Raw genomic sequence first — 26,926 nt, 5'->3', positions numbered from 1 at the left:
ATAGAACAGCATTTTCCCCCTCTGATTCCTAAGAACGCTTTGTCATTGTTAATGTGTCTTTGTGCGGCAAAGGAGGCTTCAAGCAGCTTCTCATTCAGAACCACACTGAGGGCCTTTGACCATGAACCTTTCCCAAGGACCATCCACAGCCGCTGGAGCTCACACAGGAGCTGATTCTCTATCTCAGGAGCTGAAGGACAGCTTATCAGCCCCCTGACCAACCACATCCAAACTCTTTGAAGAGCCATCCTGCTCCACTGATAACAGTTTAAGAATGAAGCTCACAACTACAGCACAAAATATAGGAGTCCTAATTGTTTTTTTTTAAATGCACAGAGGAGAAGATTAGGGGCAAGGGAACGGCACAGAGGGAGGCAAGCCCTCTAGGCTACTTGCAGGTCCTCACAACCAGGAGGGAGATTTTGGATTACCCTTCAAATAATTTCTGAGTAAGAGATTTAAATAACAGGCAAGGAGGTGTTACTGCTGTTTGTGCCTTCTTACAACTGAAAATTTTATGATACTTTATCGCATGCAATGCTGTATAACAGTATTTGCAGATACTGTAAAATTGTATCATACTGTAAGACTATATATTCATTTTCATTTGACAAGTAAGACTGCTTTTCTAAGTAAGTAGTACTGTTTAAAATTATCTGTATGAGATAGTTTATGGGAGAACATGAAAGTCTTATAAAATCTGACCCTTGATCTAAGTTTGACACTTAATTTAAAATTTCTTGTAAAAGGAAGAAGTCTGTAGTCATTTTGATTACTTGGATCACCTTCAAAAGTCAACATGGGTATAAAGGATGTGCTCCAAACTCTGTGCTCCTACTAACATTAACTTAGTTAGACTCCTCAGAGCAAAAATCTTAAGAGCTTGTTTCAATGCTTACGGAAAACAGTTGAGTGTTTTTCACCAGTTTCACAGTGCAGAGTAAAGACTTGCCAGCTTAGACATTTAAGGTGAGATTTTTAAAAGCAGGTAGAGATGTAATTCTTTTCCCACTGAGGTCGTTAGAACATCTACCAAATGTGGTGGAGAAAGAATTAGACAGTTCCCCTGTGTTTTTGAAAACATGACCTTAGTCATCAGGATCAGTATGGTCCAGGAGGCAGCCACGAGCTCATCCAGCAAGTGTCTGCTTCTGCGTGGCTTAACAGCTGTTTCTCCAAGAAGATGGGGACTAGGTATTTAAGCAGTGCTGGGGATTGCCTTCTGCCCCAGCTGGCCAGGCACTAGCAGTCCCACCACCTGCCTCCATGGTGGCCAGAAACGAGGTCTCAAATCCAGAAGCATATAATCAGAATACTTTTATTTGTTACGTTTTTAAATTATCCAGAAACATTTAAGGAATAATCGCATTTCTCACAAATTGTGGGTTTTGCCTCCTGCACAAAACTGAGGAGTTACCCGAGCTCTGGCTGTCAGTCGGATCTGATTTCATGCAACTCGGGGCTCTCCCTTCTTGTCCTGCTAATCCCACCTGACAGATCACCTGGTGGGAAATGTTTAAAAAGGCCCTCAGTAAATTCAAATTAAAAGGCTAACTTTTCATATGCATATTAAAGCTTTTTGAGTGATTTAGTATGCATCCATATGAAGCTTGCTGTAGCCTTGAGGAATTTATTATTTTGTGTCATAAAAATTTCCCATTGTGTGATTACAAAATTACCAGTTTATTTTTAACGAAGGTAAATTATAATTCCACCTTGCAGGGCTTTTGGTTTTCTCTTCTTTAAAAAGTAATAAAGAGTAAAAGCTTAGAGTTTGCACCTAAAGATGAAAGCAGTGTTACTCAGACTGATTTTTAAAGCTTTTTCACGAGATCAAACTATAATGTCTCCTCATTCCCTAACTTTCACTTCTTTCCTATTTCAGTCAACTTTATTCTCAAAATTCAGCTTGTGAGTCACCTGTTTCTGTATAGAAAGGCAATAGCCTCTCCTTAGCTCATCTTTGTAAGTCCAAAACAGGGAAAAAAATCTTTAAAATGCCTTCACGGAATGAATGTATAATCCCTTCTGTGTATTTAAATACTAACCTGATTGCTTGAGAAACAGCAGCCACTTTTTTGATTATTGGTGTGCTTCTACAAAATTATCCCAAACGTTTGGGAAACAAATATGTTAGCTTTAGAGTTACTCAAAAAATCAACCAGTAGTTAGTTCTCCAAATGTCACCAATTAACTAGTTTGAATGCCTAGATTTTCTCCCCTCAACCATCTGTAGGTACATATAATAGCATAAAACACTGGCTTGAGTCATACATTAAAATGTATGGATGAGATTGAAAAGCTAGTATACAGATCAATTTTTGACAAATCAAAAAAAAATTAAAACATGGGTACTGTTCCAGCCCTCAGCACTGCCTATTTGAGAAATTTGTTTGTGCAAAGGATCAGGACTGAAGTTAAAATGACAACCAATGCTACATTGAATTCACAAGTATATTTGATATTGTGTGATAACTAGGAGGTCTCTAATAGCAGGTGTCAAAAAAATTTGCATTTTAAAAGAATTTTTTTTTTAGTGCAAAGTATAATAATTGAAGAAGCATTATTGCATGTGATCCTGGAACATACAGAGAAATTATAAAACATCTGGGTTTAGGTCTGAAGGCATTTCAGACTGGTGTTTAACATAGAGCTTGACCTCGTGAAATGTCAAACGTGTCACCTTGGGTGATGCCCAGCAGTATCTCTTTCCCGTTGCCATCATTTGAGAACAAAGGCATGAGGCTTTTCTCAACAACGAGCTGTGGAGAGACAAAGACAGCTTTGATAAGCCAGCAGGCCAGACATGCGTGAAATGGTTCATAAAGACATGGTGACCCCTCCTTTCAAAGCATTTCAGTGCTCCTACAGGTGCTAGAACTGGGTCGTAATGCTCTCTTATTTGGACGCCAAACCTCCAAAGTTTCACTCCTGCAAAATATCCATCAGTGAGTATCTGGAGTAAGAAAGAAAGCACTTCAGCCCTCTGCCCTCTCCTCTGACTTGCATATCTCATGTTTTTGCATGGCACTTATGTGTCAGAAGATCATAACAATGTTCACTGAATCAACCATGTAATAGTAAAAAAGTAATTTGGCCACTGGGGGAAGGAATAACTGAAGTTATAATAATGCTTGTATAAGCCTGAAGAAATAAAAATACTTTATCTGAAATACTTACAACTTTAACACTTTTCATTTTGCCTTTACATTATAGACTATGCTTTATACTTTTAATGCATTGTGATTGGATTTGAATCTCTAATTTTTGTGAGCATTTAGAAAGGTTCAAAATTTGTGGAAGCTGATGAAAACCTTATTGAATATACTGTCATATCTAAATAGGTATGTTGTGTCCTTGTTCTTCGAGACTGGTGCAAACACTTAATTCCAGCATTTGATTTAAAAGCAGCTTGCATTCATAAAGCTATTGATGTGCATTCATATGCCTTTGAAAGATCTGAACCTAAATTATCCAGTATTGGTTGTTCAATTCGTGTCTGTTTTCTATTGTTTGTTACATGTTTCGTTGTTCCAATATGTAGAGGTGAAAATAATAGCATTTTTCCTTGTGCATGTCTAATTTTTTCACTTTCCTAGAATATTTATAAACTTTTTTAAAAAAAAAAGTTTACAAAAATGATTCAAATTAAAAAAAGAAGAAAGAGACGCACGGTGTGTTTTTGCACACAAATGACATTGCTACACTAGACACCACACTATCTGGCCAAAATTTTTAAAGATAGATACCTCTAAGTTCTTAATCCAAATTACAAAATTTATCTGATTTTCAGCTGTGTTGCTGAAATTTCAGCAGAAACACTCTGGGGTCAACGTCTCACAGAAAGCATTTAATAGCTGGCTAGGTGAAGACCCAACTCCCTTAAACGCCAAATCTTTCTCCCTTGTTTGCTTTTTGTGATGGTTCAGTTGCTATAGATAATTCAGGGCAGCAGCAGGGCTTGTCCCACAATCATGGTAAATAATATTGCTTCTTGCTTCAGCCCTATGTTGCAGTTTTGATGCGCAGTGTTACAGATCATCCATTATTCCTTTTGTGACTAATATCCTCTGAAAAATGTTTTAAAGCACTTCCTTGCTCAGAAGGCTTATAAAAGCACAACTGTTCTTTTTGATGTGTTCGTAACAAATCAGTCTTTGAAAATATGACTCTTTAATATACGAAATGATTTTAGAAAATGAAAAGGAGATGAAATCAAGTCTTCCAAAGGTTAGCCACTCTCCTGAGACCTCCAAATAATATAGTTTCTTGGGGTCTAAAATAAGCATTTCCATCATGGATCTTGCGTACAGATCACCTGGGCAAGTAATTCTCCTGTGGCACATAAGTTGTGTCATGGTTGAGCTTGCAGTGGTAGCATGAATTTTGAGAATTCTTGAGAAGAATTTCTTAATTTCTTCTTGAGAAATAGTGTTAGATGTTGTACCTACCCATAAAATTCACGTACTCCTTTTAAAATAGTATATGTTGTTGGAAATGTCTTCTCATTGCTTTATGATATCGAGTATCTCAACGCATTAATGTGGCATGGCAAGCTGAGAGGATTAGTCACCTTCTTCATGTGCTCCGAGTGTAACTTCTATTTCCTAATGATTTAGCTTCTGGGACTACGAGACACAGATTCTCTTTGTGGTTTCCTTCTGAGTAACTGCTAAGCTAACTGTAACACCTGGAGCAAATTGAGTATCGTAAAACAGACTCCAAGTATTTGCTTGTACTTGCAAAGAGTTTATGCTCAGTATACAAACCTGTGAGAACTTATCTTTATTTTTTTGTGTGTACAGAAAGCGTATTGAGAATGAGTTTCTGTAGTCATCCACAACAAATCATTCCATCATTTATTCATATCATCCCTTGGGAAAGGGGATAATATTTTATGTCTCAAGTAAGCAAGCATAACAAACCATCGAAGTTTTTGGAGTGAAAGTGTTGGGCAATTGGGGATGTAATTATAGAATCATTTTAGCTGGAAGGGACCCCTCAGGGTGTCTGGTCCAGCCTCTTGCTCAGAGAGGGTCAGCTGTGAGATCAGACCACGTTTCTTAGGACCTTGTCCGCTTGTGTCTTAAAAACCACCAAGATTTGGTACTTCTATGTTAGTTAGCTTTTAAATTCAGAGGAGTCAGTAATCAAAACTGATGGTAGCTAAAATGCAACCATGTTTGGCCATTTCTGAGAATAGTTTTAATCTTAGTTTTAAAAACTGTACATTATTCACTATTAATCCTGAGTTGAAATAAAAGTCACTAAAAATTCTGGAAAAGACATTGAGACTTCCTGCTGCTCATCAATGTATTTTGTAGGCTAAATTACGACAAATGTTTCATCTTGTCTTAATACATGGATGCTTTCTGGATGTCAACAGATGCATCTGTTCTGCTCTCTGTCTGTGAAACTATATTTAGAAAATTAATCAGGAAGAGTCTATGGGATAGATGAGTCTGTAAGACTCTATGGGATATGCATACATCTAACTGTACCATCTCCCTTTTCTCTCAAGATGATCAGCAGTATCTGATCATTTTGAGAGAAAAGGGAGATGGTACAGTTAGATGTATAGAAGAAGAACAAAATCAAAATAGGACCATTTTAAGTTCCTGTATAACGTGTTTTTTGTGCACATGTGAGATGGAGTGCAAAGTATTTGTAGTAGTGGAGTAGAGACGTCTGCATTCAAGCTCTCTCATGTTTCAGAATAAGCAAGCAGCAGCCAAATGGTTCTTCCCAACACACAGATCTGCAGGTGTAGCTGGGACGCTTCTCACTTTATGCATTTGGATCAGTGATATTGATGGTGTGCAGAAATTAACGTGAGCCAACCAGTTTCTTTAGTTTCTTGAGAAAAATGCTAATGCCACTTTGATGAGAGCACGAGTGCTGATGATGCTACTGTTATTTCCTGTAGGAGTAAGCTATTGTGAAGATTTTTCATGCTGGGGATAAAACTTGCACTGTCCCCAGGTAGGGGAGCAGGAAGGCCACCTTTACCAAGACATACTTTGCATGGAGGTCTTCCTCATCACTGCGGGTTTCCTCACTAAATGCCTCTGTTATGTCTCTGTTCTAATCCCATTAACAGTGATATATAACTAAATCACAGCTCAGGATAACAAACCTGAATATGTCAGATTTTCAGGTTAAATCCACTGAGTAGAATGGATAGCACTAGCAGAATAATTAGTACTTCGTTCCATAATTTTTTTTAGCCAATGGAACTTCTTGGGGCAAGAGCAACAGATACATCTTTTTAATTTTTTTGTTGTTGTTTTGGTGAGTATGTAAGTTTTAACGAGTAATTCCAGGTATTTCAATATGTGTAATATGTTCATCTGCGTGGTTAGACTGAAGCATTCATTTCAATAATTACATTGTAAGTATTTTATAAACCCTCCAGGTTGCTAAGCAGCTTAATACATGACATCAATTAGTCTTTGACTAGAATTCGCAGAGAGATGTAAAAAAAGAAGCAAGCCTTTTACACAGGGAGCAAAGGCAGCATACCTGTTTGTAGGCAGCACAAAGGAGAATTTCGAACATCTCTTCTTTGTGTTCTGTGTGCTTTCTTCCTACCAGTGTGCGTTTTTAATCTAGACTTGCACTTGCAGGCTTTTTAAAATTAGACTAATTACAGCAGTGGTTATGTGGCATCTGTTTTTCCCAATTTAGTAGATTACATGGTTTAAATTTGCTGACTGTTGTTCTGACATGTATAGCCTGTCAGATATCAAATCTTAACTTTCTTTCCTGGAAAGGGACTCCAGACTATGAAAGTGTGAATGTTTGTGTAGTAGACATGACAGTAAATATTCTTTAAGGTCAAAGTCAGTTAAGAGCATTCTCATCACTGTCAGTAGGAAGGGTGTTAGTCTGGAAAATACGCAGAGTTCTTTTCCTGCACAGTGCTGCTTGATTACTAAATACAGATTTATTAAGAACAATATTAGTGCCTGTAGTTGCCTTTTTTGTCTTAGCAGTGTACACTATCCAGTAACAATGCTTTATCTCTCCCTGTTTATCCATACACCAAACCAGACTGGGGTTGCCTTTGCACCTAAACCTCTTCTCAGAAGAGGGTCTTGAAATGTGAGAAACTTGAATTTGTGTCCCTGACCATTGGGAAACAGGGGGTTTCACTTTCAACAGGGCCCTTGGACACAGCTTCATAGGTAGTAGTGTTTGCTGGTCCGGCAGAGTGTCCTTAGGCATCTTGCTAATGTAATCAAGGGCAGAGCTGCAAGACTGAGCACAAAGTACTCAATGGTAGATGAGACCACACATTCAAAAAGCCAGGTGATGGTAGTGGTGGTGGGATACTCCTTCCAGTTGTAGTTATACAGAAATAATAAAGGACTGAAGAGACCGTAGTATGTATTTTTAAAAAGAGGATGCTATTTTATTGCTGTCTGTACCATGTCCAGCAGCCTGTGTGTTTGGTCAGACCTGAATAGTGGTGGCAATCAGAAGCTCCACCTCCTCGGCTGCACGTGTCCTTGTCCCAAGGTGGCTTTTGCTGCCTGTCAGATACGAGCACAGCCTTGCTTTTCAGGTTTCTACAACATCCATGAAGCATAATAAAACCTTTTTATCAAATTCCGCTGGAATTAATTGATGCTTTTATTGATTGCTGCAGTGAATGTGAAGTTTGCATTTAAGGAGGTCCAGCACAAGGTCCTCTGCAGCTACTGAGCATTGCAGAGAGTTAGTTCAGATAACAGCTCTAGCAGGCAGGTGCTTTCATACCCAGCTTAGTTTCAAAAGTTCCCAGACATGCCAGACCCACTTGCAGTTGCTTCCCCATTCTCTGTCTTGGGTGCAGGCGTGTTTCTGTTCACTGACTTCACCAGCGACAAGGGTGATGAAGCAGAGAGAATGCATGTTATATTTTCAGATAACTGCATCAAGAAGGGTGTTAGGAAACCTTTTAATCATGAGAATAGCGTAACTGTGCAATGATGTGTGGAGAAATTGTAGCTTGTCCATTACTGGAGATCTATAACAGACAGGCAGACAGATGTTTGCCAAGAACTGGGGCTGCCTTTGTAATGAGAATGGACTGGCTGGCATCTGTATTCCTGGTTTTCTATGAGTTTATTGACATTTTGAAGCCTTCGGAGCAGGAAGTGTCGCTCACCAAGTGTACACACATCATGGGGCTCCTTTAATGCTCCTTTAAGGTTTTTTTTTTTTGTTACTGTGTTACATCAATGTCACTGCAAGAAGGGCTGCTGCAGGTTGTGGTGGCAGGAGAATCCAAACTCAAAAAAAAATAATAAATAGAAGACAACTGCAATTACTCCTCTCCTTGAAAATAGTGACAGCATAGTAGGAATAGTGTAATGATGCTTTGGGATAAATAATCTTGAAAAATTAAGAGGAAGAAACAGCAAAAATTGCAATGAACTTGGAGTAAAAGAATGCAAACCTAAAAATACTCTGTCTGGAGAAAAGATTTGAGAAAGGAAAGGCTAACTGTGAACAACTGAGGAGGGAGAAAAGATCACTTATTTTCTTCAGTTCAAAAGGATCGGAAAGTGTTAAACTTCTCTGACACATCAGAGAGAACCCTGTGAGTTTCAGAACAACTTGAGCAAGAATCAAGCATCCACAGAAATTTGAGGAATCTCTAACCTGAAGGCCTTCAAGGTTATATTAGTCATCCTTCTGTAAGCTTATTACTGTTTCATATATTCCTTCTTTTATGGGTAATGAGAGGAAACAGATCATTTTCCCTTTGGCAGTAGTGACTCATTACAAAAAAAACCCCAACCCAAATATGACTAGAGGAACCTATATATTCTTGTCTGGTTTAAGGTGCATGCAGTCAAATATCACCTACTTACTTCTGCATTAGTATTTTCTAATTGCACTGGAGTGTCTCACATGTACAGTACTCAGTTACCACTGAAGGTTTCCAGTGAATTTCATACTTCTCAATAGGGTATTCAGTGATGAATTCTAAATCGCGTCTATTTCTGGTTTAAATTTAAATGACTTTACCCTTCAGCCATCAGATACTTTATTTCTTGCAAATTTTTGTTTATTTAATCTTCTGTTGAACAGCACAGACTGGGGGTTTTGATACCTTTCTAATTGTTGGCTGAAGAGTTCACATGAATGTATTTCAAGCAGCAGAGTTTCTGTAAGTCACTCGCAACCATAAGGAGCTCATTATCCCACAGGATATTTATTCCAGTCCTTAACTTAATGAAGATCTTCTTAAACAGAAGAATAATGAATGGCTAAATAACATACAAAACAAATATGCTTGCTTGTCCATAAGCCTCCTGTTTTCACTTTCCGACAGGCACGTGTATAAACAGAAGCTATTTCCAAAGCACTCAGATGAACAAAACCCAAATCTTGTAAGTGTGTACATACACAAATAGATACAGGCAGACCCTTATTAATTTAGCCAGACTCAAAATTGTTACTTGTGGATATTGTTTGGCGTCACCTCCTTAGATTTTCTGTTTTATTTTATGTTGCTGGAAATAAAATCCGAGGCCTTGCCTGACTTTGCTGGAGCTGGATGGTTGAAAAATCTGTTTTAAAGAGCGAGTGATGGCTGGTAGAAATTGGTAGGCTGAGGAGGTGCTGGAGTGTGGAGAACAGGGACACTTGGTATATTTATGTGGCAATGGGTGCAATGAGCTGAAGCAGGCAGAGGGGACAGCAGACTCCAGCAGCAGGAAAGCACAATCTGGAAGGCTCGGAAACCTCTGGTGCAATAGAATAGGCTTCTGTTAAGCTGTTACTCGTCAGTAGCAGTAAGTTTGCAGGGGCAGACTTCTGTAACCCAATGACATAGCAGGACCTTAAATTACATGTTATCTAGGAAAAGGTGCTATTTATTTTTTCTAATGCATTCTGTAAATGCAAAGAATTACTAAGCATTAATAATTGGAAATTAATTTCATGACATGTTATTTTCATTACACGTTGATGCATTCTTATTTCATATTTCAGTTTGTTCCATTAGATTGTTATGAGGCACTTAAAGGCTACGTGGTAAATTAGTATTACATTGCAGGACGGCATAGCAGATTTCTCCAGAAGTTTTCTGTCGTAATAATTTCTCTTTCTAGAAGACTGTGCAGAGTCTTTTTTTGGTGTCAAAGTCACGCTGTGTATTACTGCTATGTATTTTATTGAAATTGGAATCTTGGCATGGATATACTAAACTGCATTGCAGAATAATGCACTTTCCTTTCCCAGTCACACACTGGAAGCAGATGTAAGCCAGAGAGGAAATAATGAACTAGTCATTTTTATCCGCCGTCAATATTCTTGGGGTTATGTACTTGGTTCTATAAACATCTCTCGTGTTACCTTTGTCTGCTGCTCACCCCGTTGCCCCACAGGCATCCTCCCTCTCCCTGCGCTATGGTGATAGCAGCTGGCTGAGCTTATGTTTGCCACTGGTTTGTACCCTTCTTTGCCAGCCCCTGTGCCATCCTTGTTCAGTTGGCCTTCAGTCTGATGAGCGTGCTTTAGCAGGGGGATGCCTCTGCCTGGGTGCTCCATCTCAGCAGCCAAAACGGACCATCCCAAGCCCTCGTTTCCTGCCTTTCTGCCCTGCAGAGACCAGCTGCATCTTTACTGCTCCTCTGGTTCTCTCTCTGTCCCCTCAGTAATTTTCCAGAACAACTCATCTTCAGGCTTTCCTCCTAATAGAAATGTTTCCAATAACCAGGGATCGCAGAGGAATACCCAGTTATGATTACAGGTCCACTAAGTGGAAAGCTGATTTTACTCCCAGCTGTGGTTTGACTTTCACTTTTGGCAAAGAAAGAGAGTTTTGAAATCATTAGAAGTGTTGGGGAACTGATCGATGGAATCTCCCCACGTAGTTGTACTAGAAAATGATGTAGCTCCCTATCAAAATGACAAGAACTGAATTGCTGCTATGGTTTCATAGGAAAAAGAAAGGACTTAAATGAGGTTCATTTAGAAATGGGAGGAACCTCTTTTTCATCTTGCCAGGCCTACATACAGCCCCTGAGGACTTGTGTTACCCCAAAATGGGATACAAAGGCATCATTCTCTTGCAGACTTTTTGCAGCAAGACTGAGGCAATAATAGTAATAAACTGTGAGATGTTTTGCAGCTCTGTGGCAGAGCAATAGTGTAGAGTATCTCATTTTTGCAGAGACTAATAAATGTCACTGTGCAGTTTGAATGTTTTGTCCAGTTATAAAAAAACAGCTTTATTTTACAAAGTCATAATAATTGTGTCTATCCTCCATCATCTATTTTTTTTGCTTTGTTTCCATGAAATTGGAAATTGCGGCATGTTGATAAAGCAGATATATATTGTGCGATGGGTTACAGAGATGAACACTCAGACCTTAGTGAAGACTGACATAAAAAGCTTAAGTTATAGATAGGTGCCTGGCTCTTCAGGCTGGGGAACTGAGCAACTGACAAAAATGACCTCTGTAATTCCTGTGCAGTTCACTGGCAAAGGAAAATGATGTGCTTTTAATGATGGACTAACAAGTCACTAGATTTGGGCCAGGCTTCGATAATATCTGAGAAATTGATGGAAAATTTTGGGGCTGTCCTGTCACACCCCATCAGTGTCCCTCCCATTACAGTGTGTGTTTTCGCAGGAAGGTTCAGCCAACAAGGTGGTAGCTTATTCTGAGCCATAGCAAACATTAGGAAAACCTTTAAAATAATTAAAAAATCGTATTAGCATGTTTGTTCTCAGAAAATGAACAGTGTAAGAGCTTAAGAAGGATGTGAAGGAGATTATATAGTGAATAGAAAGTGTGTGACAGAAGATCAATTTTAAATATTTCTTATGAAGACCTGCCTATATCCTCTGTAGTTGTGGCAGGGAAACATCTTTACAGTGAAGAAATCCTTGGCGTTGAGTGCTGATGTTTGCCTAACCTGTCTTCTGCGCAAGGGCAATAAAATGAGGACATGGCTGTAGACGTGCAGCTCGTTGCAGCCCGTCGTAGTCGGATGGCGCCCAGTTGCTGAGCTGGTGGGTGGAGGTCTAGTTTGTGTGCCCTCGCGTGGGAGGTCAGCGCTGGCGCTTTGGTTGGCAGATGCTGAGAGGCAGAGGCAGATGCTGAGATGACAGGAAAGGAGGACAAATAGCTGGGTGGACATCATGTCCCCCAAATAGGGAGCATTTTTATTTGCTGGCTTTTGAAGTGCGGAACTCAAAGACTCTCTGAATTTTCACGTCTTCTTCATATAAGCTTTTTACTTACATTGGGGTAGAAGGTGTCTGAAAGAAGTAAAGTAAAAATTTTTGCTAGTTAGAAATTGGGTAAACTTTTATTTTCTTTTTAGACTCATTAAAGTGTCTTGAAAAATAACCTGCTTGGATCTGTGGTCCAGATGGAGCTCAGTATCACACGGGATACAGGTGCTACAAGGCTGGCAGCCTTAGTTCAGATTGCTTACTAGTATGATGCAAAGACCCTATATGGGTGTTTATTTTCCCCTTCTCAGAAACTAATTTATTTCTGCCTGTGAAATATTACTTCTGAGTCATTATACTTGTTACTGGAGGCTCTCCTGAACCTCTGCTGTTTCTTCCTTATTTTTACGCTTCAGATTTTCCTTCTTGTGCATCAAGAATCATTTACCCAGCAAGATTGTCTTTTGGTTTTCCTTATTATTTCCTTACACTGTAATAATACCCATTGACTCTTTCAATTATGCAGTACAAGAATTTCAATAACAAAAATGTGCATGGAAGCTTATACATGGATTCCCTCAGTCAAGCTATTTTAAGCTTTTGCAAATACATCTGATGTTTAAAGTAACTGCAGTGCACCTGTATTAAGGGAAATAGCTAAAGTTCCCCTCAAAAAAGAGAAAATTAAATGTAGGCTCCCAGAATGTTAGATACGAGAAAAAATGCTTTAATTAGAAGCAACCCACTTCAAGTATAAAACGCAAGGACCTGTTAACATTTTGTGAGGAGATAGTGAGTGTGTGAGAGTTGGGCTTGAAATTGCAGTTCATATCTGAAAATGTCTCAATTTTTTACTTAGGAAATACGTTTCATACATTATATCTTAGTGCTCTATCCTCCTTCATTGTCCTGCACCTTCAGCAGAATCTTAAATTATGTCTGAAACTGAAGAAGGACAAGGGGTAAAGGACGCAAACTCTTTCATCCACTTGTTTCAGGGTGTTATATTTATTTGAAGCAAAGTAAGTAAAGTCAAATGTCTACATGAATAACTGTTTTGCTGCTGATCATTTTAGTAAGACATCTAACCATTATCATTTGACCTCATCACTTCAAAATCAAGTTTGACCCCCATCTCATGACTCTAATCTTCATGGCAACTTCCAAATGCGAGCACCCATTACTGCTGCCAAAGGGGCTGTGACATTGCGAGTTGAGAATATAGAATCACATTTTGGCGTTTGCTGGGAAAAGCCAAAAGTTCTGTTTTAAAAATACTAATTTGTTAAGCTAAATATTAATTTGTTAAATCTGATTCAGAATTTGTTCATTTGCTCATTTATTTTGCTGTATCTGCCCTACAATATCTATTTTCCTGTTTCCAGTATCACAGTCCTGCTTAGAATTTAACCTTTGCTACAGGATGAGTTAAGTCAATAAGCAGCCATCGTTCAATAGCATGTGATGATCTACTCAAAATATTTTTATATTTTTCCAGGCTACAGTGTTCACAGCATGTCAGCTATTAGCAGGAAGACTGTTCTCAGCTAGCAGACTTTAAAAATGGCAAATTGTGATTATTTTTTTTTTTAAATCAAAACCAGAAATCTGATCATTTCAATGCCAGGTTTTTTTGTTTCAGTTTACTTTTTAGCCTGAAAAAAAATTAGTTCTTTTGCTCATTCATTCTGGGCACTTAAATATGTTCATAATGGTAAAGATTAAGTATTCTTTACCCCATTGTATTTAAAGGGAGGTGGAGGAAATGCCTGTACATTCTGCCAACTGTGTATAGCAGCCCTACAGAAGCTGGGAATATGTTTGTTAATCTCATTGCTTAAGAAAATGTGGCTGGGCTGCATCTACTTATTCATACAACTCGCTTATGCAGCTACATGTCATCTTCAAAGTCAGATTTGATTGCTTGCCATGCCTGGGATCTGATTTGGGGGAATTGCCTGAGTCCTTCAACTTTCTTTTTTGTGGTAATCACGTGTGTGTCTCAGGTGAATTGTTTCCTGGTTTTCCGATTTTTTGACAAATAAAGAGCCTTGATCAGCTGCAGAAAAGAGAAGATAAAAATGTTTGAGTAATTTAAAATTCAACTGGCAGGACATTTCCAGAAATGCTGTGTTTTAAATAGTCTCCTTAGAAATCTGGTACGAAAATAGAAGGTGATGAGATTAGAAGTTTATGCTTAACTTTTAAATATCCCGTATCGCAGTAACCCTCACTAGCCTTGACAAATCCAGTGTAAATCCTGCTTTGGAGAGGCTTTATTAGCCTGCCGACTAGCAAGGAACAGGCTGTAGGTAGCCAAGGTGCTTTCCTCGGGAGATTGCATCAGTAAGTGTGTGTGCTGTTCCCTTGCCCTCCCCCGTGCGCTTGGGAGAGCAGGTGCACCTTCAGTAGAGGAAGACCTTCAGTAACCCATGGAAAGCCTGGCCTTTCAAGGACCTTTGCCTGTGTACCTGACCTTTACTCTGAACAAATACCCATGAGCCTATCAAGAGACAGAACCGTTGTTATTCAGGAAACCACCTGAAACTTTGGGCAACTTTGAACCTTGGATGTTCATGCGGGAGGGCGTACTGAAGAAATGTTAGGGGAAAACAGCTACAAAGCACAGACTGCTGTAGTGCTTTGTTCTGTCTTCCTTCTAACCTCGGCTGTAAAGCTTGGCTTTGGGTATTGCTAAAGAAATGTTTTCCTAGCTCTGTCGAGCTGTCACGGGTGGTGTGATGCACTTCACTCAGAGAGAGAAGCAGCAATACGTTTATTGATGTAAAAGAGGGATTTAACAAAGTTTGATGGTAAATGCAACAGTGTTTTAACAAGATTCGATGGCAAGGCACACTTGGTTATTTACTGCGTGGAGGACGGGGTCAGACAGAACTGTCGGGGGACCCTCCCATTGAGTCACAAGGTTCAGAAAGGGACCCCCTTGCTTTCTAAACTCCTTCTCAGAGAGGAGTCTAGGGGCGGCTGGATCCAATCCTAGTCCCAGACTTGGTCAACGGTTTATGTCTAAAGGATTATATGTTCACAATCAATGCTTTATATCATTTAGGTAAGATTTCAAAGTTTGGCATGCTATTAGTCACTTACCAAGGATCTGTGGTGGCAAGGAATCTCTGAATCTCAAGAAGTAAACGTAACTTTGAGAGGTGTCCTACTCGAGGGGGGATCCTGGCGTGCAGCCCACTGCCGTGCAGGAGGGCTCAAAGGGCTCTTGGGCTGTTGGCTATTTATGGGGGTAAGATGATTGTCTTATAGTCATATTTGCGTATTGACTACAGTACCAGCATTGTGGTTAGGTGGGTGCATTGCTCAAGTTAGCCCTTGGCAATTGTGTTGTTAGTTGTCTCCCCAAACCCACATTGAGACAGATGTTGCCATCACGATTAGATACAGCCATTTTGACCACCACGGGTGGTTATCACTTGGGCAAGGTTACGGGTGATAAAGGTCATGTTGGGGACTGGGGGGGAGCATACTGTCACACAAGCCTGTCTGGTGTTGGAAGAGGAGAAGCACCTTGGTGAAGTTGGCAGCTTGTTCTGAACCTGAGCAGTACGTGCAGGCTGAAGAGACTTACCAGAGTGGCTGTGGCAGAGGGGCATGGATGGGACAGGCAGGGCGTGCTCGCTGGGGCTCGCGTCCTCGGCATGGTTCCAGGGGCTGGCTCGGTGCCTCCTGCGTGGCCAGAGTTGATGCTGCGGCTGCTAGGAGCTGAGTGTAAGGAAGCACCCCAATCCTTATGTGGGAAAGCTGAGAAGTAACAGAAACTGCATATTTTCCTTGAATTTATTCTGTATCTAGTTAGAATTTTCATTCAGAATTGGCTTGCTTTTGCTTCTTCCCCCACCCTTCCCGGCTTCTCTTAATCCTCCCCTCCAGCTGTTTGAGTATGGTATTTTTTATTAAGAATCAGACTACTCTTCAGGTGGATACAAGTATTCAGTTTTTGAATTTCAGGCTTCTATCCCATGTAGTTAGTGAAATAATGTCACAAAGTATAGAAAAACTTTTACCTTTTCAAGTTTTATCGTACATATTGTCATTATTCTCCCATCATTGTGAATGCACATGTCAGTAAAGGATCTTGAGACCATGGCCGTTGGGCCAAATACAGAAGGTTGCAGAGTATCTGTGCTTTGCCACCGAAGACTTTAAGTTCTTCCTCTTTTTTTTTACTGCCACCCCAGCCCAAGGTAAGCAAAACTTTGGGGTTTTAGTTCCAGAGTGACAGCTGCACAGTCTCTGTAGTGTCTACCAAGTTGCAAGGAGTAAAACAACAAAGAGAGACTATGGATTTGGAGATTACAGATGTCAAAGAGTAAATGAGAGATACAGGCTTCGTGGGCATAATATAAATAATATGTAATATAAATGAGAGAAAGTATAGTCATTTCACGGAACAAAGACACAGATCTGTTTTCCTGTCAGATCTGTCTGTCAGTACCTTTTCTGTAGTAGCTGTCATTCAATAACTCAGCATTTACCCTTTTCCCAGCACATTATCCTACCTTCTAGATCCCTTGATGGGCATATCAGGTATGCTGTGGCCAATCTGTTAATTGTTCTACCTATTAGATCTTTCTTGCAGTACCAGGCACTTCAGAATACATCAGAAACAGGTAAAAATGAATAAACATCTAGGCTGAGCTGTATCCCACCCATGTCCCACTAAGGGTTTCTACTGAGTTAGGATTTGGGATTTTAACATTTTCCTTCCACTTTATCCTGTACTTCTGTCCTACATCCTTTATCAATGTGCAGTGCAGGTAGAAGGTTTCACGCTTATAATGAGAAATTCAGTTAACACGTGATGTTCGTCTGTGCCAAATGCAGGTTTGGGTGATATGAGTTGAACTCTGAATGAATTATGAAAGACTTATGAATATGGGTGTTTGTCTTCCCTGTGTGTGTAAAATAATAACCAACTTTAAGGAAGTACTATGACCGAAGACTAGCTGGTGAGAAAAGGGCATTTTGTTTTCGCCTTGCAGTCTTCCTGTCTGGGAATTAGGGCTCCATTGTGATAATTCTGCTGAACACAAGGAGTGCAAAGTCTTGGTCTGTTTCCACAATCCCATTTGTAGGAATTATAATAAAATTTAATTTTTAGCTTATTCTCTGTAGAACTTCAGTTGGAGTCCTTGGGGGCTACTTCTAAAGGGATCTGCAGAAGTTAAGGAGAGCAAGTTTATTACCAGTAAATGTAAATACATTATGTAAAATAATTGCAAATAAAGTATGCACTCATGACAGTGTTCAGTTCAATTAGAAAAGGTTTAAGGAGACATGAATCAAAGATGATGAAATATGCTAATTTAGATCATGGACAGCAAAGAAATAAACAGGAATAAGAAAAGTGGGACAAAATTGTGGCTGCAGCACCAAGAGGCACAGGTAACTTGTGGCATCTGATTGACAGGCTTATTCATACTAGGCATTAATGGTTCATTTTCATCATGGGGAAGATTTAGTTCAATGAAGATTTTTAAACGGGAAAAACATGATTCCAGATTGGAGCTCTACCATTTGGCTGAACAACAATTTCAAATGCAGAAGATCCAGATGCAAAATTTGAGTTCTTAACATGACAGGATGATTTGTGAGGCACTGTGAAATTATTTTTTCCCGTCTACTAAATCCATTTGCGTCTGCCTCTGTATAAGCTTGAAAGTCATATCTGTTTCCATGCTGGAATATTTCCACCCCCCTGTCACCCATGCTGTCTTTGGCTTGTGATTGTCAGGTTGCTCAGGAGTTCATGCTTCTAAGATTTAACAAAAAAAGAATTGATGATCTCAAGAGCCCATAGTCAATATCAGAGGATGCACTTTCCAGCTTTTCCTATTACAGACAGGGGTGGAAGGGCTGAACTAGGTAATGAATTATCCACGGAAAACATTGTGACTAGGCAGGCTGGCAATCAGCCATGGTATTAAAAAGCAGCTGCAGAAAAGTTGTTTTTTTTTCTTTTTTCCTTTCTTGTTCCACACACGAATTCATATTCTTCTTCCACACCGTATATGATGTATACTGAGAAAGTGAAACATAAAAATAGTCCTAGGAATTGAGTGCACCCTGAGCCCCCAAAACAGGGAGCTTAACCAGCCTGCAGTGGAGGACTGGTACAGCTGATGAGAACGTGTTAGAAAAATGTGGAAAGTCAGGGTTACATCATTGTCTAGCTCTGTCTTAATTGTTTCAGATACATGGCTTTAATGGCAACTGTAAATATCTGTGTATGTGGGAAGCCACATCTGCTTCCTCCATCCTGAGTGATTTTCCCTGGGTAACCTCTGCCTTGCAGCACCTGGGGTGACGTGTGAGGGGTCCGGCTCTCCTCCTGTTCACTGCTCATGACCTCATGCAAGGCACCAATGGAAAGGTCGCCTTATTTTTGGAGCTCGACATACCCCTTTTGGTTTAATTCAGCCTTGTTAATAAAAAAAAGTCAAAAATACGGGTTCATTGGTTGTTCGGTTTCAGGACACAGAGTGAGGCAAATCAATAGAGGAGGAAAGGGGGTTTCCTCAAAGGCAGGGGCTTCGCTGGAGCCACAATACCAAACCTTTTCCTCGTTCAACAAATCACAGGTGGCAACGTTGTAATTATCAAATGTTTTTCAAAACTGTACTATTGAAATGTAACTGTAAGTTATTAAATGATCTAATAATCACCAGGCAAGAAATACTTATGTTTCAGTGACGTGCAACTCCTACTAGTCAGTTGGAGCCTTTATAATCAGTTTATAAACTACCTGCTTTGTGTCTATACTCTTTTTTTTTTTTTTTTTTGCAGTGAAGTAAAATCCAAAACATTCAAATGTGGCCTGTACTTTGTTTTCAGTTAATTCTTACACTAGTTTCTAGCATGACAGAAGTGGATTTTTTTGATTTTACAGATTTTTTTTTTCCCTGCTGTAAGCTCCCATAACCGTAGAAATGATACAAATGTCTGCCATTGTTTTTTTTTTTTCCCCCTTGTTTATTTTGCAAATCTCAAAGCTTGTAACTACTGTGATGCAGATGTCCCTGGCTGTGACAGGTTCCCTATGTGTTGTATACAGGTGCACGGCATTGCAAAAGCATACCTCGTTTTTTCGTGCCTAGAAATGGCGAGACAGTATGCAGAACAACCCCATGAAACATCTGCCTTGTTTCCAGAAATACGGCGGCGGCGCAGGGCTCAGCGAAGCCGTGCACGTAGCAGGAGCCCAGCCGCCACCTGCACTCCTCACATCCGCCGTGCCTGAGCTCAGCCAGAACTCGGATGCTGTCTCCCAGCATCGCCCAGATTGCAGATCTGCGCACCACTGCCAGGAACCTACTTTTCCATCAACGGGCCACAGGCAGTGTTGGAGAACTAGAGATTCATGCATTTTTATGAACTTCTAAGCACTCTGACTTGCGATGACTGCCAGCGCTTACTGTACTTGGTTAAAAGTTGCTCCATACCACTTTTTGTTTCCCCTTTCAAACTATTTCTGGTGTTGCTTTTCTTTTGAATTTTGTGCCTTTTGTAATGACCATCTCCTTTATTTTCTATTTCAGAGTGGTTTACAGACCTACTGCTTCCTAGTGTTTGCTGCCATCTGCTTTGCGGGTGCTACCTACCTGTTTTTTGTCCTGCCTGAAACAAAAAATAAGACATTTCATGAGATCAACCAGGCATTTGCCAAAAGGAATAAAGTGTCTTTAGAAATGCAAGAAATGAACCACTACCCAGGGGAGAGGAAATCGAGTGCAGAACAAGAGTCAAACTTCACGTCTTCGGTGGACAATGGGGAAACCAAAAAAGGGATCGTGTAAACCCAGGAAGTTCTTTCAGGAGACGGGGGAAAACATGTATTTTTTCATTCAGTATGTTTATAGCAATGCACAACTTGTATATTTTATGTGACAGCGTGAACTGCTTCCCCCTTGAATGTGTTTTAAGTGAGTACAGGTGAATTCGTTAGCAGCTAGGGTGATGGTTGAGGAAATGAGAGGCGGGAGTAGTGGCAGCTGATTAAATAAATAAGAGCCAAAATTTTCTTGGGCACCTGTGAAATAGGTGCTGTGGTGGGAATGTAGACTAGGAGAAGTAAAGTGGTGGTGGGGAACCAGGGTTGTGAGGAGCAGCTGGCTGAGCACCCCTGTGTGCTAATGAGGAGGTGTGAGTGCAGTCACTGAGGAGGAGGAGGCAGGGAAGAGGGAAGAGATCCCAGCAGGGGTCTGCTAAGAATCAATGCAAGTGAACCTGAAATGGTACCAGCTTGCGTTTCTCCGCATTTCCCAATATGTCATGAAAGTTGCAGGTGAGAACTGAGGACTTCAAAGAAGGCTCGTGACACTCCCCTGACCTCCCATTCCTTTTCCAGCTATTTTGACTTTCAGTTGCTTTGTCTCAACATCTCCCAGCTTCTCACAAAAATGAGAGCTCTGGGTCCTGATGGGTTTCCCTGTCTCTCTTGCAAATCCTGATCGACTAGTGATAGAGTTGCCTCTAGTTTCTGGGTTTGCTGACGCTGCATTTCTGTGGATATATATATATATATTTTTTTTTTAATTCTATTTTTTAAGAATAGCTATGGAAGCTTTAATATGAAAAGAAAACTAAACCTCATGGTGAAGAGAGAGAACTCTGATGGTACATGTAGGGTGTAGCATTAAAAAAAAAATCAAACACCAGGTTTTTCAAGGGTTGGGATTTTTTTTTTTTTTTGCTTTTCTTTTCAAGTTCCTTTTAAAACAAGTCTTAGGAGCTAAAATTTCCGTGAGACCCAGTAAGTGTCATTTCTTAACACTCAGATCTCTCCAAAGGAATTTGGGTGCCTTTTTCTTACTTAAACACTAATTTTCATTTGGGCATTAGACTCTGAAGCTCCAGGCCTAGTTCACGTTAATATGCTTCTAAGCTATTTAATGCTGTGTAAAACTGTCCTCAGAGTCTGCTTAATTTCATGATAGAAAGACTCAGCAGGCTCTCAGGGCTTAGGTGATCCATTCCCTTCCATGTGGGATTTTTTTTAACGAACATCATCCTTCTAGTTTGTGATTTTGATAATAGTTCTTCTTGACCCTTCTAGGTACCTGGATGCTGAGGAGGTAATAAGCACTTTTAAATTAAATAGTTAGCTGTTTTATATGAAAACTCAGTGAGTCTTAGAGCTGCTCTCAGTTAGGAGTGAGGCACAAGAAGCAAGTGAAGCATTTAGGTAGAGCCGGCTGCTTGCACGAGTTTTATTTACTAATCGAGGAGTTCATAAATTTTAGGGGTATTTGAGGGGGGGGAAATAATATATGTACTCAAATATATTCCAAATATAGAAATATATATGAATATATATTTTCTTATGTATACAATGGAGAGTTGCTTTCCAATATTTGGGGTTTTTTAGATTTTCCTGAGTGATAAGCTGCTTATTGTTTTGTTCTACACTGTAAATTACACTGTAAATTAAAGTCAGAGATCCTAATATTCAGCTATTACTACCAAATGACATATATGGTTTTATACTGTGATTTATTTATATGTGGCATATTTACTGCACACATTGTAAGCTGACCTAATAGGGCAATTTTACTGCTGGGTAATGGAAGAAAATTTGGTCTGAGCCTTTATGCCAGGATTTATACTATTTTACTGGGACAGAGGTACAGCAACAAGTAAGAAAATGAAAATATATATGAGCTAGAGAATGAAGAATGAAAAAAATCAGATTTATTATATTGGTGCTACTGTTAGGAAACAGAGTGAATCAAGATTATACCAACTGATAATCATATATAGAAGCTAATCAAATACTACGGAGAAAACCTGAAGAAAGATGGCTTCTAATTGTAGAAAACTTGTAAAACTATACATAGCAAATGCACATGTCATCTTTCAGTGGCTTTAGTTGCCTATTCCATGTGTTACCTGAGTCTTGCTAAGTGGTTGAGTCACCATCCCTGGAGATATTTAAAAGATGGGTAGACATAGTGCTTAGAGATATGGTTTAGTGATGGTTTTGTCAGGGTTAGGTTGATGGTTGGACTAGATGGTCTGAAAGGTCCCTTCCAACCTTGGTGATCCGATGTAAAAAATGAGTTTGAATGCCAGGAAGAAATTCTTCCTCTTCTGCCTGCAGGGTGAGAACGACAAGTTGAGACCCTGTCACTCAAATTGAGAATTACCTTACTTTGCAGTTAGATCTACTAACATGGTATGATGTGATCTGATTTGAGTTCAAGTGGCAGGATTGGAATCCATTATTATTATTAGAATTAGAAAAATTTAGCGCTTACTGCTGTTTATTAATGTACATTACAGGCATTACATGTTGATAACATTGCCATTGGATAACTTCAATAAAATACCATGTTGGCCTGATAAGGCAGTTGTACTGGACTTCTGCAACAAGATTAAATCATCTTACAGTTGCATTTGGAGCCCAGCTCTGAATGTGTTAGGAGATGGTTGGATAGAATTTCCTCAGGGGCTTGTACAGATTTAACAGCGGGGGGGTCGTGTTTTCCTCGTTTGCAATCCCATTTGCCCATCTCTTGCCCTACCTGAGCTAGGCATCTGAGACAGGCAGTGCCAGATAGGCACTTTCTGTGCGGCTGCAAAGATAGCTGCTGCACATGGAGGACGCCGTGGGGCAGTGGTTGCATGTCTCACCAGCCGTTTGCTCCAGCCCGTGGTACAGGCTAAAAGCGATTCCAGTCTCCAGGCGATGTGTAAGTGTGCAGGTGCTTTGCTCACCGGCCAGGGAAGGTGGCTGCGGTCTCCTTTGCCTTGGGTTGTGGAAGTTTCTGAGGAAACTTCAGATGTGCCGGTACTGCATTAACTTTCTCATCTCTGACCCTGACGAAAGTTTTGTGGTGTTCTTCAAGTTGTTCCATAATGTGGGGTTTTTTTTTCCCGTTGTTATGCTGCTATAGCTTCTCCAGCAATGAGAGGACAAAATGGAAAATATCGGCAATTTATCATTTGGTTTTTCTAGTTGAATGTATCAAATTGTCTACAGCCCATGTGTTTGTCAGTGAATTGTTGTGTGGTTTCACGTTCTCTTTTCCTGTCTGTGACACTGGAGTGAAGTACTGCGAGATGGTGTTTGTACGAGTAACCGCAAGTGGGTTATGTGTGTGTGATCAACTATGTCCGTGCGCAGTGATTGCAAAATAAACCTTTGGAATTAAACTAAAATGGTGTAGGTTTTGTTCTGGATAAATCTGGATCTCTACAGCTGCACGAGTTTCATTGTACAATTCCCTGGGTTTTTGTATGTCCCAGTACAAGACTGTACAGTCCTACATCTGGATGGCCCAAGTCATCGTGGACTGGGTGTTTGGACAGTTGGGTGTTTGAGAGTTATGGGGAAGAAAATTGTTCCTGAAACTGTATATTTTTTTGAGCATTATTTACATTTTGCTTTTCAAATGAGATTCCATACTTCATTCTTTCATATGTTTGTATTGGGCTTTAGAAATAGAAATGCAGACATCAGTGAGAACCAAATGGTTAAAACTGGCTAGTAGTAGTAATAACTGTTTATAAGAGTTGTTGAATCTGGTGAGGCTTCTTTGCAGAAAGTTGTCATTTGCAATGGATGACTTTGAGTTGCTAAAGCTCTACTTTCCGATGAGAAATTCAATCAAATGACTATTTCTGCTACAAAGATATGCAAAACCTAGGATCTGAAATATGTATAAAAAATTGAATTTCATACTTCAGGTTCTGAAGCCAATTTTCACTCCACAAGGATCTGCTTTCTAGTGGGGGAAGATGTGAGTAGTTCAGCCATATGGGACAATTTTCATCTTCAGTGTAAAATAAGAAAAAAAAAAAAAAGGAAAAAAAAATACCAAACTCAACTCTTTGAAATTTGCTTTCTTCCCCTTGACTGTTTTTATGTGCTTTTCCTTACAGAAATCACTGTATAAACTGTTAGAGCTCCTATCACCTCGCACAGCAGGAAGAACAGATCTGAGTAAAGCATTCTTAGGAAATGCCTGCAGTCTTTTCCTTTCAGCCTGACTCCAGAAAATAGAGTTCAAACGCAATGTGAAAACCTGATCGATACAGACCCAAACTATGGAGCAGGTTCGTTAATGCAAATATTCAAGCTGTTAAAAAATTCAGGTTTGGGTCCATACTTAATTCTCTCTGCAAGCGATTTTATTTGGGAGTGGGCCCTGTGAAAAGGTGAATTTCATGGCAAAAGCTGGGTACTTGGACTCCTAATCAAGTTATCACAGCTCAATAAGCAATCATGCATAACCTGAGTCGCTACAACCCTCTTCCTTGCAAACTAGGCTGCATTAACCTTGCTTTTTCCATGACTTAAGAGAAACACTGGCAGCAGATGGTCACGCTCGCACTTGAGATGTTCCCTCTACAGTAAAATTCTTTTAAACCTAGGATTTCAATTTTTAAAAAGCATAGAAGAAAAAGCTGTCAGGAGACTTTTATCCGGTGATTGCTGAAGTCAACAGAAATCTCCTCCGGTGGCTTCAACCATACAAAAGTAGCCAAGAAAGGCTTGGTATACAGAAAGGAGTTCTAAGCTTAGGAAACCCTGCACGTTTTTATCTTCTTTAGATAGTAAACGGATGGCTTGCTTTCTCAGTCAGTGAAAAAAATACAATGATTCAAAAAGCACTGATCTGATGCTTTTCTTCTGAGTTTGGGGACAGGAGGGGGGTTGGTTGGTGATTTGTTTTTTGTTTTATTTAAGTGAGAGCATTAGTAGTCTGGTTCGTATGCCAAAGAAGAGTACCAAGCATGAGACTGCTGGAGTTGCTGGTTGTCTTCAGATAATTCCCAAAAGGTAAAAAGCAAAATATTACTCTGTCAGACCCCCAAAACACAATACATTAAGAGTGTGATCTTGTAAGGGTACGATCTTTGCTGCTGTGTAAGCTGCCACCCAGAGACACTGATTTTTGTTTGATTTTCTCTTGTTTCTCTCAGTTAAAAAAATCAAGTCAAGCTAAATGCAATGCTCAGCCCTTCTACATTTGTTCCACCTTTTGTTTCTGATTTGTTCCACACAATTACATAAATATTTTTACAATTCAGTTTTGAAAACAGGAAAAGCAAACATGCCAAAGATTATAAAAATTATAAATACAATTTTCTCTAAAGGCTGACATTTTCAAAGATGAGTTCAAGAGTTAATCACTTAAATCCAAATTTCAAATGGTTTCATCCCTTTGAATTAAACTCTACAGACTATATATATGCATATGTATATAGACAGAGGCTTTTATGTTATCCCACTGAAAGTGTTCCGCAGCTTTAATTGTCATACAAAAAAAGAAATTGGGCCATTTGGATGTTATGTCACGTTGTGAACTAGACTCTGATGGTGCTCTGATACTTGCATTCAGCTAAATTAGCTGAAGTTTGCATGATCTCAGGTTTGGAAAAGTTGTCTAGCGAGGCTGTCTCCTTTTGGCCAGCCTTAGATTTTTCTTTTTGCACTCTTCTAAACTACTAGGCGGAGACTACTATGCTAATATAGATATAAATATTTATATTTATGTGTGTGTGCTATAATATATATTAAAACTTACAACATTTTGATATCTAGATAGTATTATAATATATAATTTACTTTCCTCAAAGGGAAAAGAATGGAGTTTTTCTAAATTCTATGGAACTGTATTTTGTTAACCAAATGTGAGGTAAATAGCTAATATAAGAAATTATACATTGCTTTAACACAACGCTGCAATAAACCAAGGTTAGGCAATTTATGCTCTGTCACTGACTGGCTGAAGTCTTATCTTCTTAATCGATACGCTCACTGAGCTGCGATAGACCGTCCGCGTAACTAATAGTCAACAAGAGACTTGCACAGGCTTGTTGCGCGGCACAGGAGCCACCTTGACGCAAAGCCGGGGGAAATCCTTCTCAGGGTAGCTCCAGTTCTGGACATTGATGCTAAAATAATTGCCAACATGTAGTAAGTGAACCAATGTCCTTCCGTTAAATAGGATTCAAGGGGACTTTATGAATAGAAGAGTTATGCTTAATGGCAACTTTTGGGTTTTCTTGTGAGGCATCAAAGGAAAGCATTAAAACTCTTCATCCAACTAGAGAAGAAATTTGTATCAAAGGCCCTCAAGAAGCAGGATGTATTAGCATAGCGCTCGGCCTGGGCTAAGCCAAATATACTCTTCCAGGACCTAGTGAAACTCAGATGTATTTTGTACACCAGTTCTCAGCCTTTTGGTGGGGAGGTCTCATTGCCACCCCCTCCTTTCCTTTCCCTCCTCCATCCTCACCTTCCCCACCACAGGCCGTGCTTTACCTCTCGTGTGGGTGTGCTCCAGGATGAGGTGCGCCAGCATGTCATTAGGAACAACATCCTCATCAACTGAGAGGTGAAATCAAGAGTATTAAAAGGCAGAAAGGGGGGGTCACCTCTCAGGGGGACGAAAGGATGGTGCTGTGCAACCCATGGCCCTCTTGCAGACTTTTTTTTGCAGGCTTTAGAGAGGGTATGAACGCAGCAACCACAGGAAGGTGGAAAAGACTCCAAGTTTGTGACCAAGCAGCTGTCAACAGATGAAATCCGTGTCTGAGAAATCATCCAAGTGGCTTAGACGTTTCTGCTGTTCATTTCATTAGTATAAAACATATAGAAAGGTGTCTCAGGTATCACTGCTCACTTTTCAACAGTAATCAAAGAAAACAAAGGGCCAAAGGGATAGCAAAGGACATCACAAGAAAAATGTAATATTACGAGTCTGG

The 26,926-nt window shown here is 39.8% G+C and overlaps 1 protein-coding gene across 2 annotated transcripts in view; it reads left to right on the top strand.

Annotated features, from left to right (window-relative positions):
• SLC2A9 (solute carrier family 2 member 9) overlaps window positions 1-23,371 on the top strand; it is a 115,028-nt gene extending 91,657 nt beyond the window's left edge. For both annotated transcript variants that reach the window (XM_063336683.1, XM_063336682.1), the window contains one exon: window positions 19,750-23,371. In XM_063336683.1, the coding sequence (XP_063192753.1) occupies window positions 19,750-20,007 (258 nt within the window). In that variant the 3' untranslated portion in view covers window positions 20,008-23,371. The remainder of the gene's footprint in view (window positions 1-19,749) is intronic.
• Window positions 23,372-26,926: the final 3,555 nt, after the last annotated feature.

The sequence above is a fragment of the Chroicocephalus ridibundus genome, chromosome 5 (assembly GCF_963924245.1).
Source record: "Chroicocephalus ridibundus chromosome 5, bChrRid1.1, whole genome shotgun sequence".
In the NCBI taxonomy this organism is placed as follows: Eukaryota; Metazoa; Chordata; class Aves; order Charadriiformes; family Laridae; genus Chroicocephalus; species Chroicocephalus ridibundus.
This window is presented reverse-complemented; position numbering and strand designations above follow the sequence as displayed.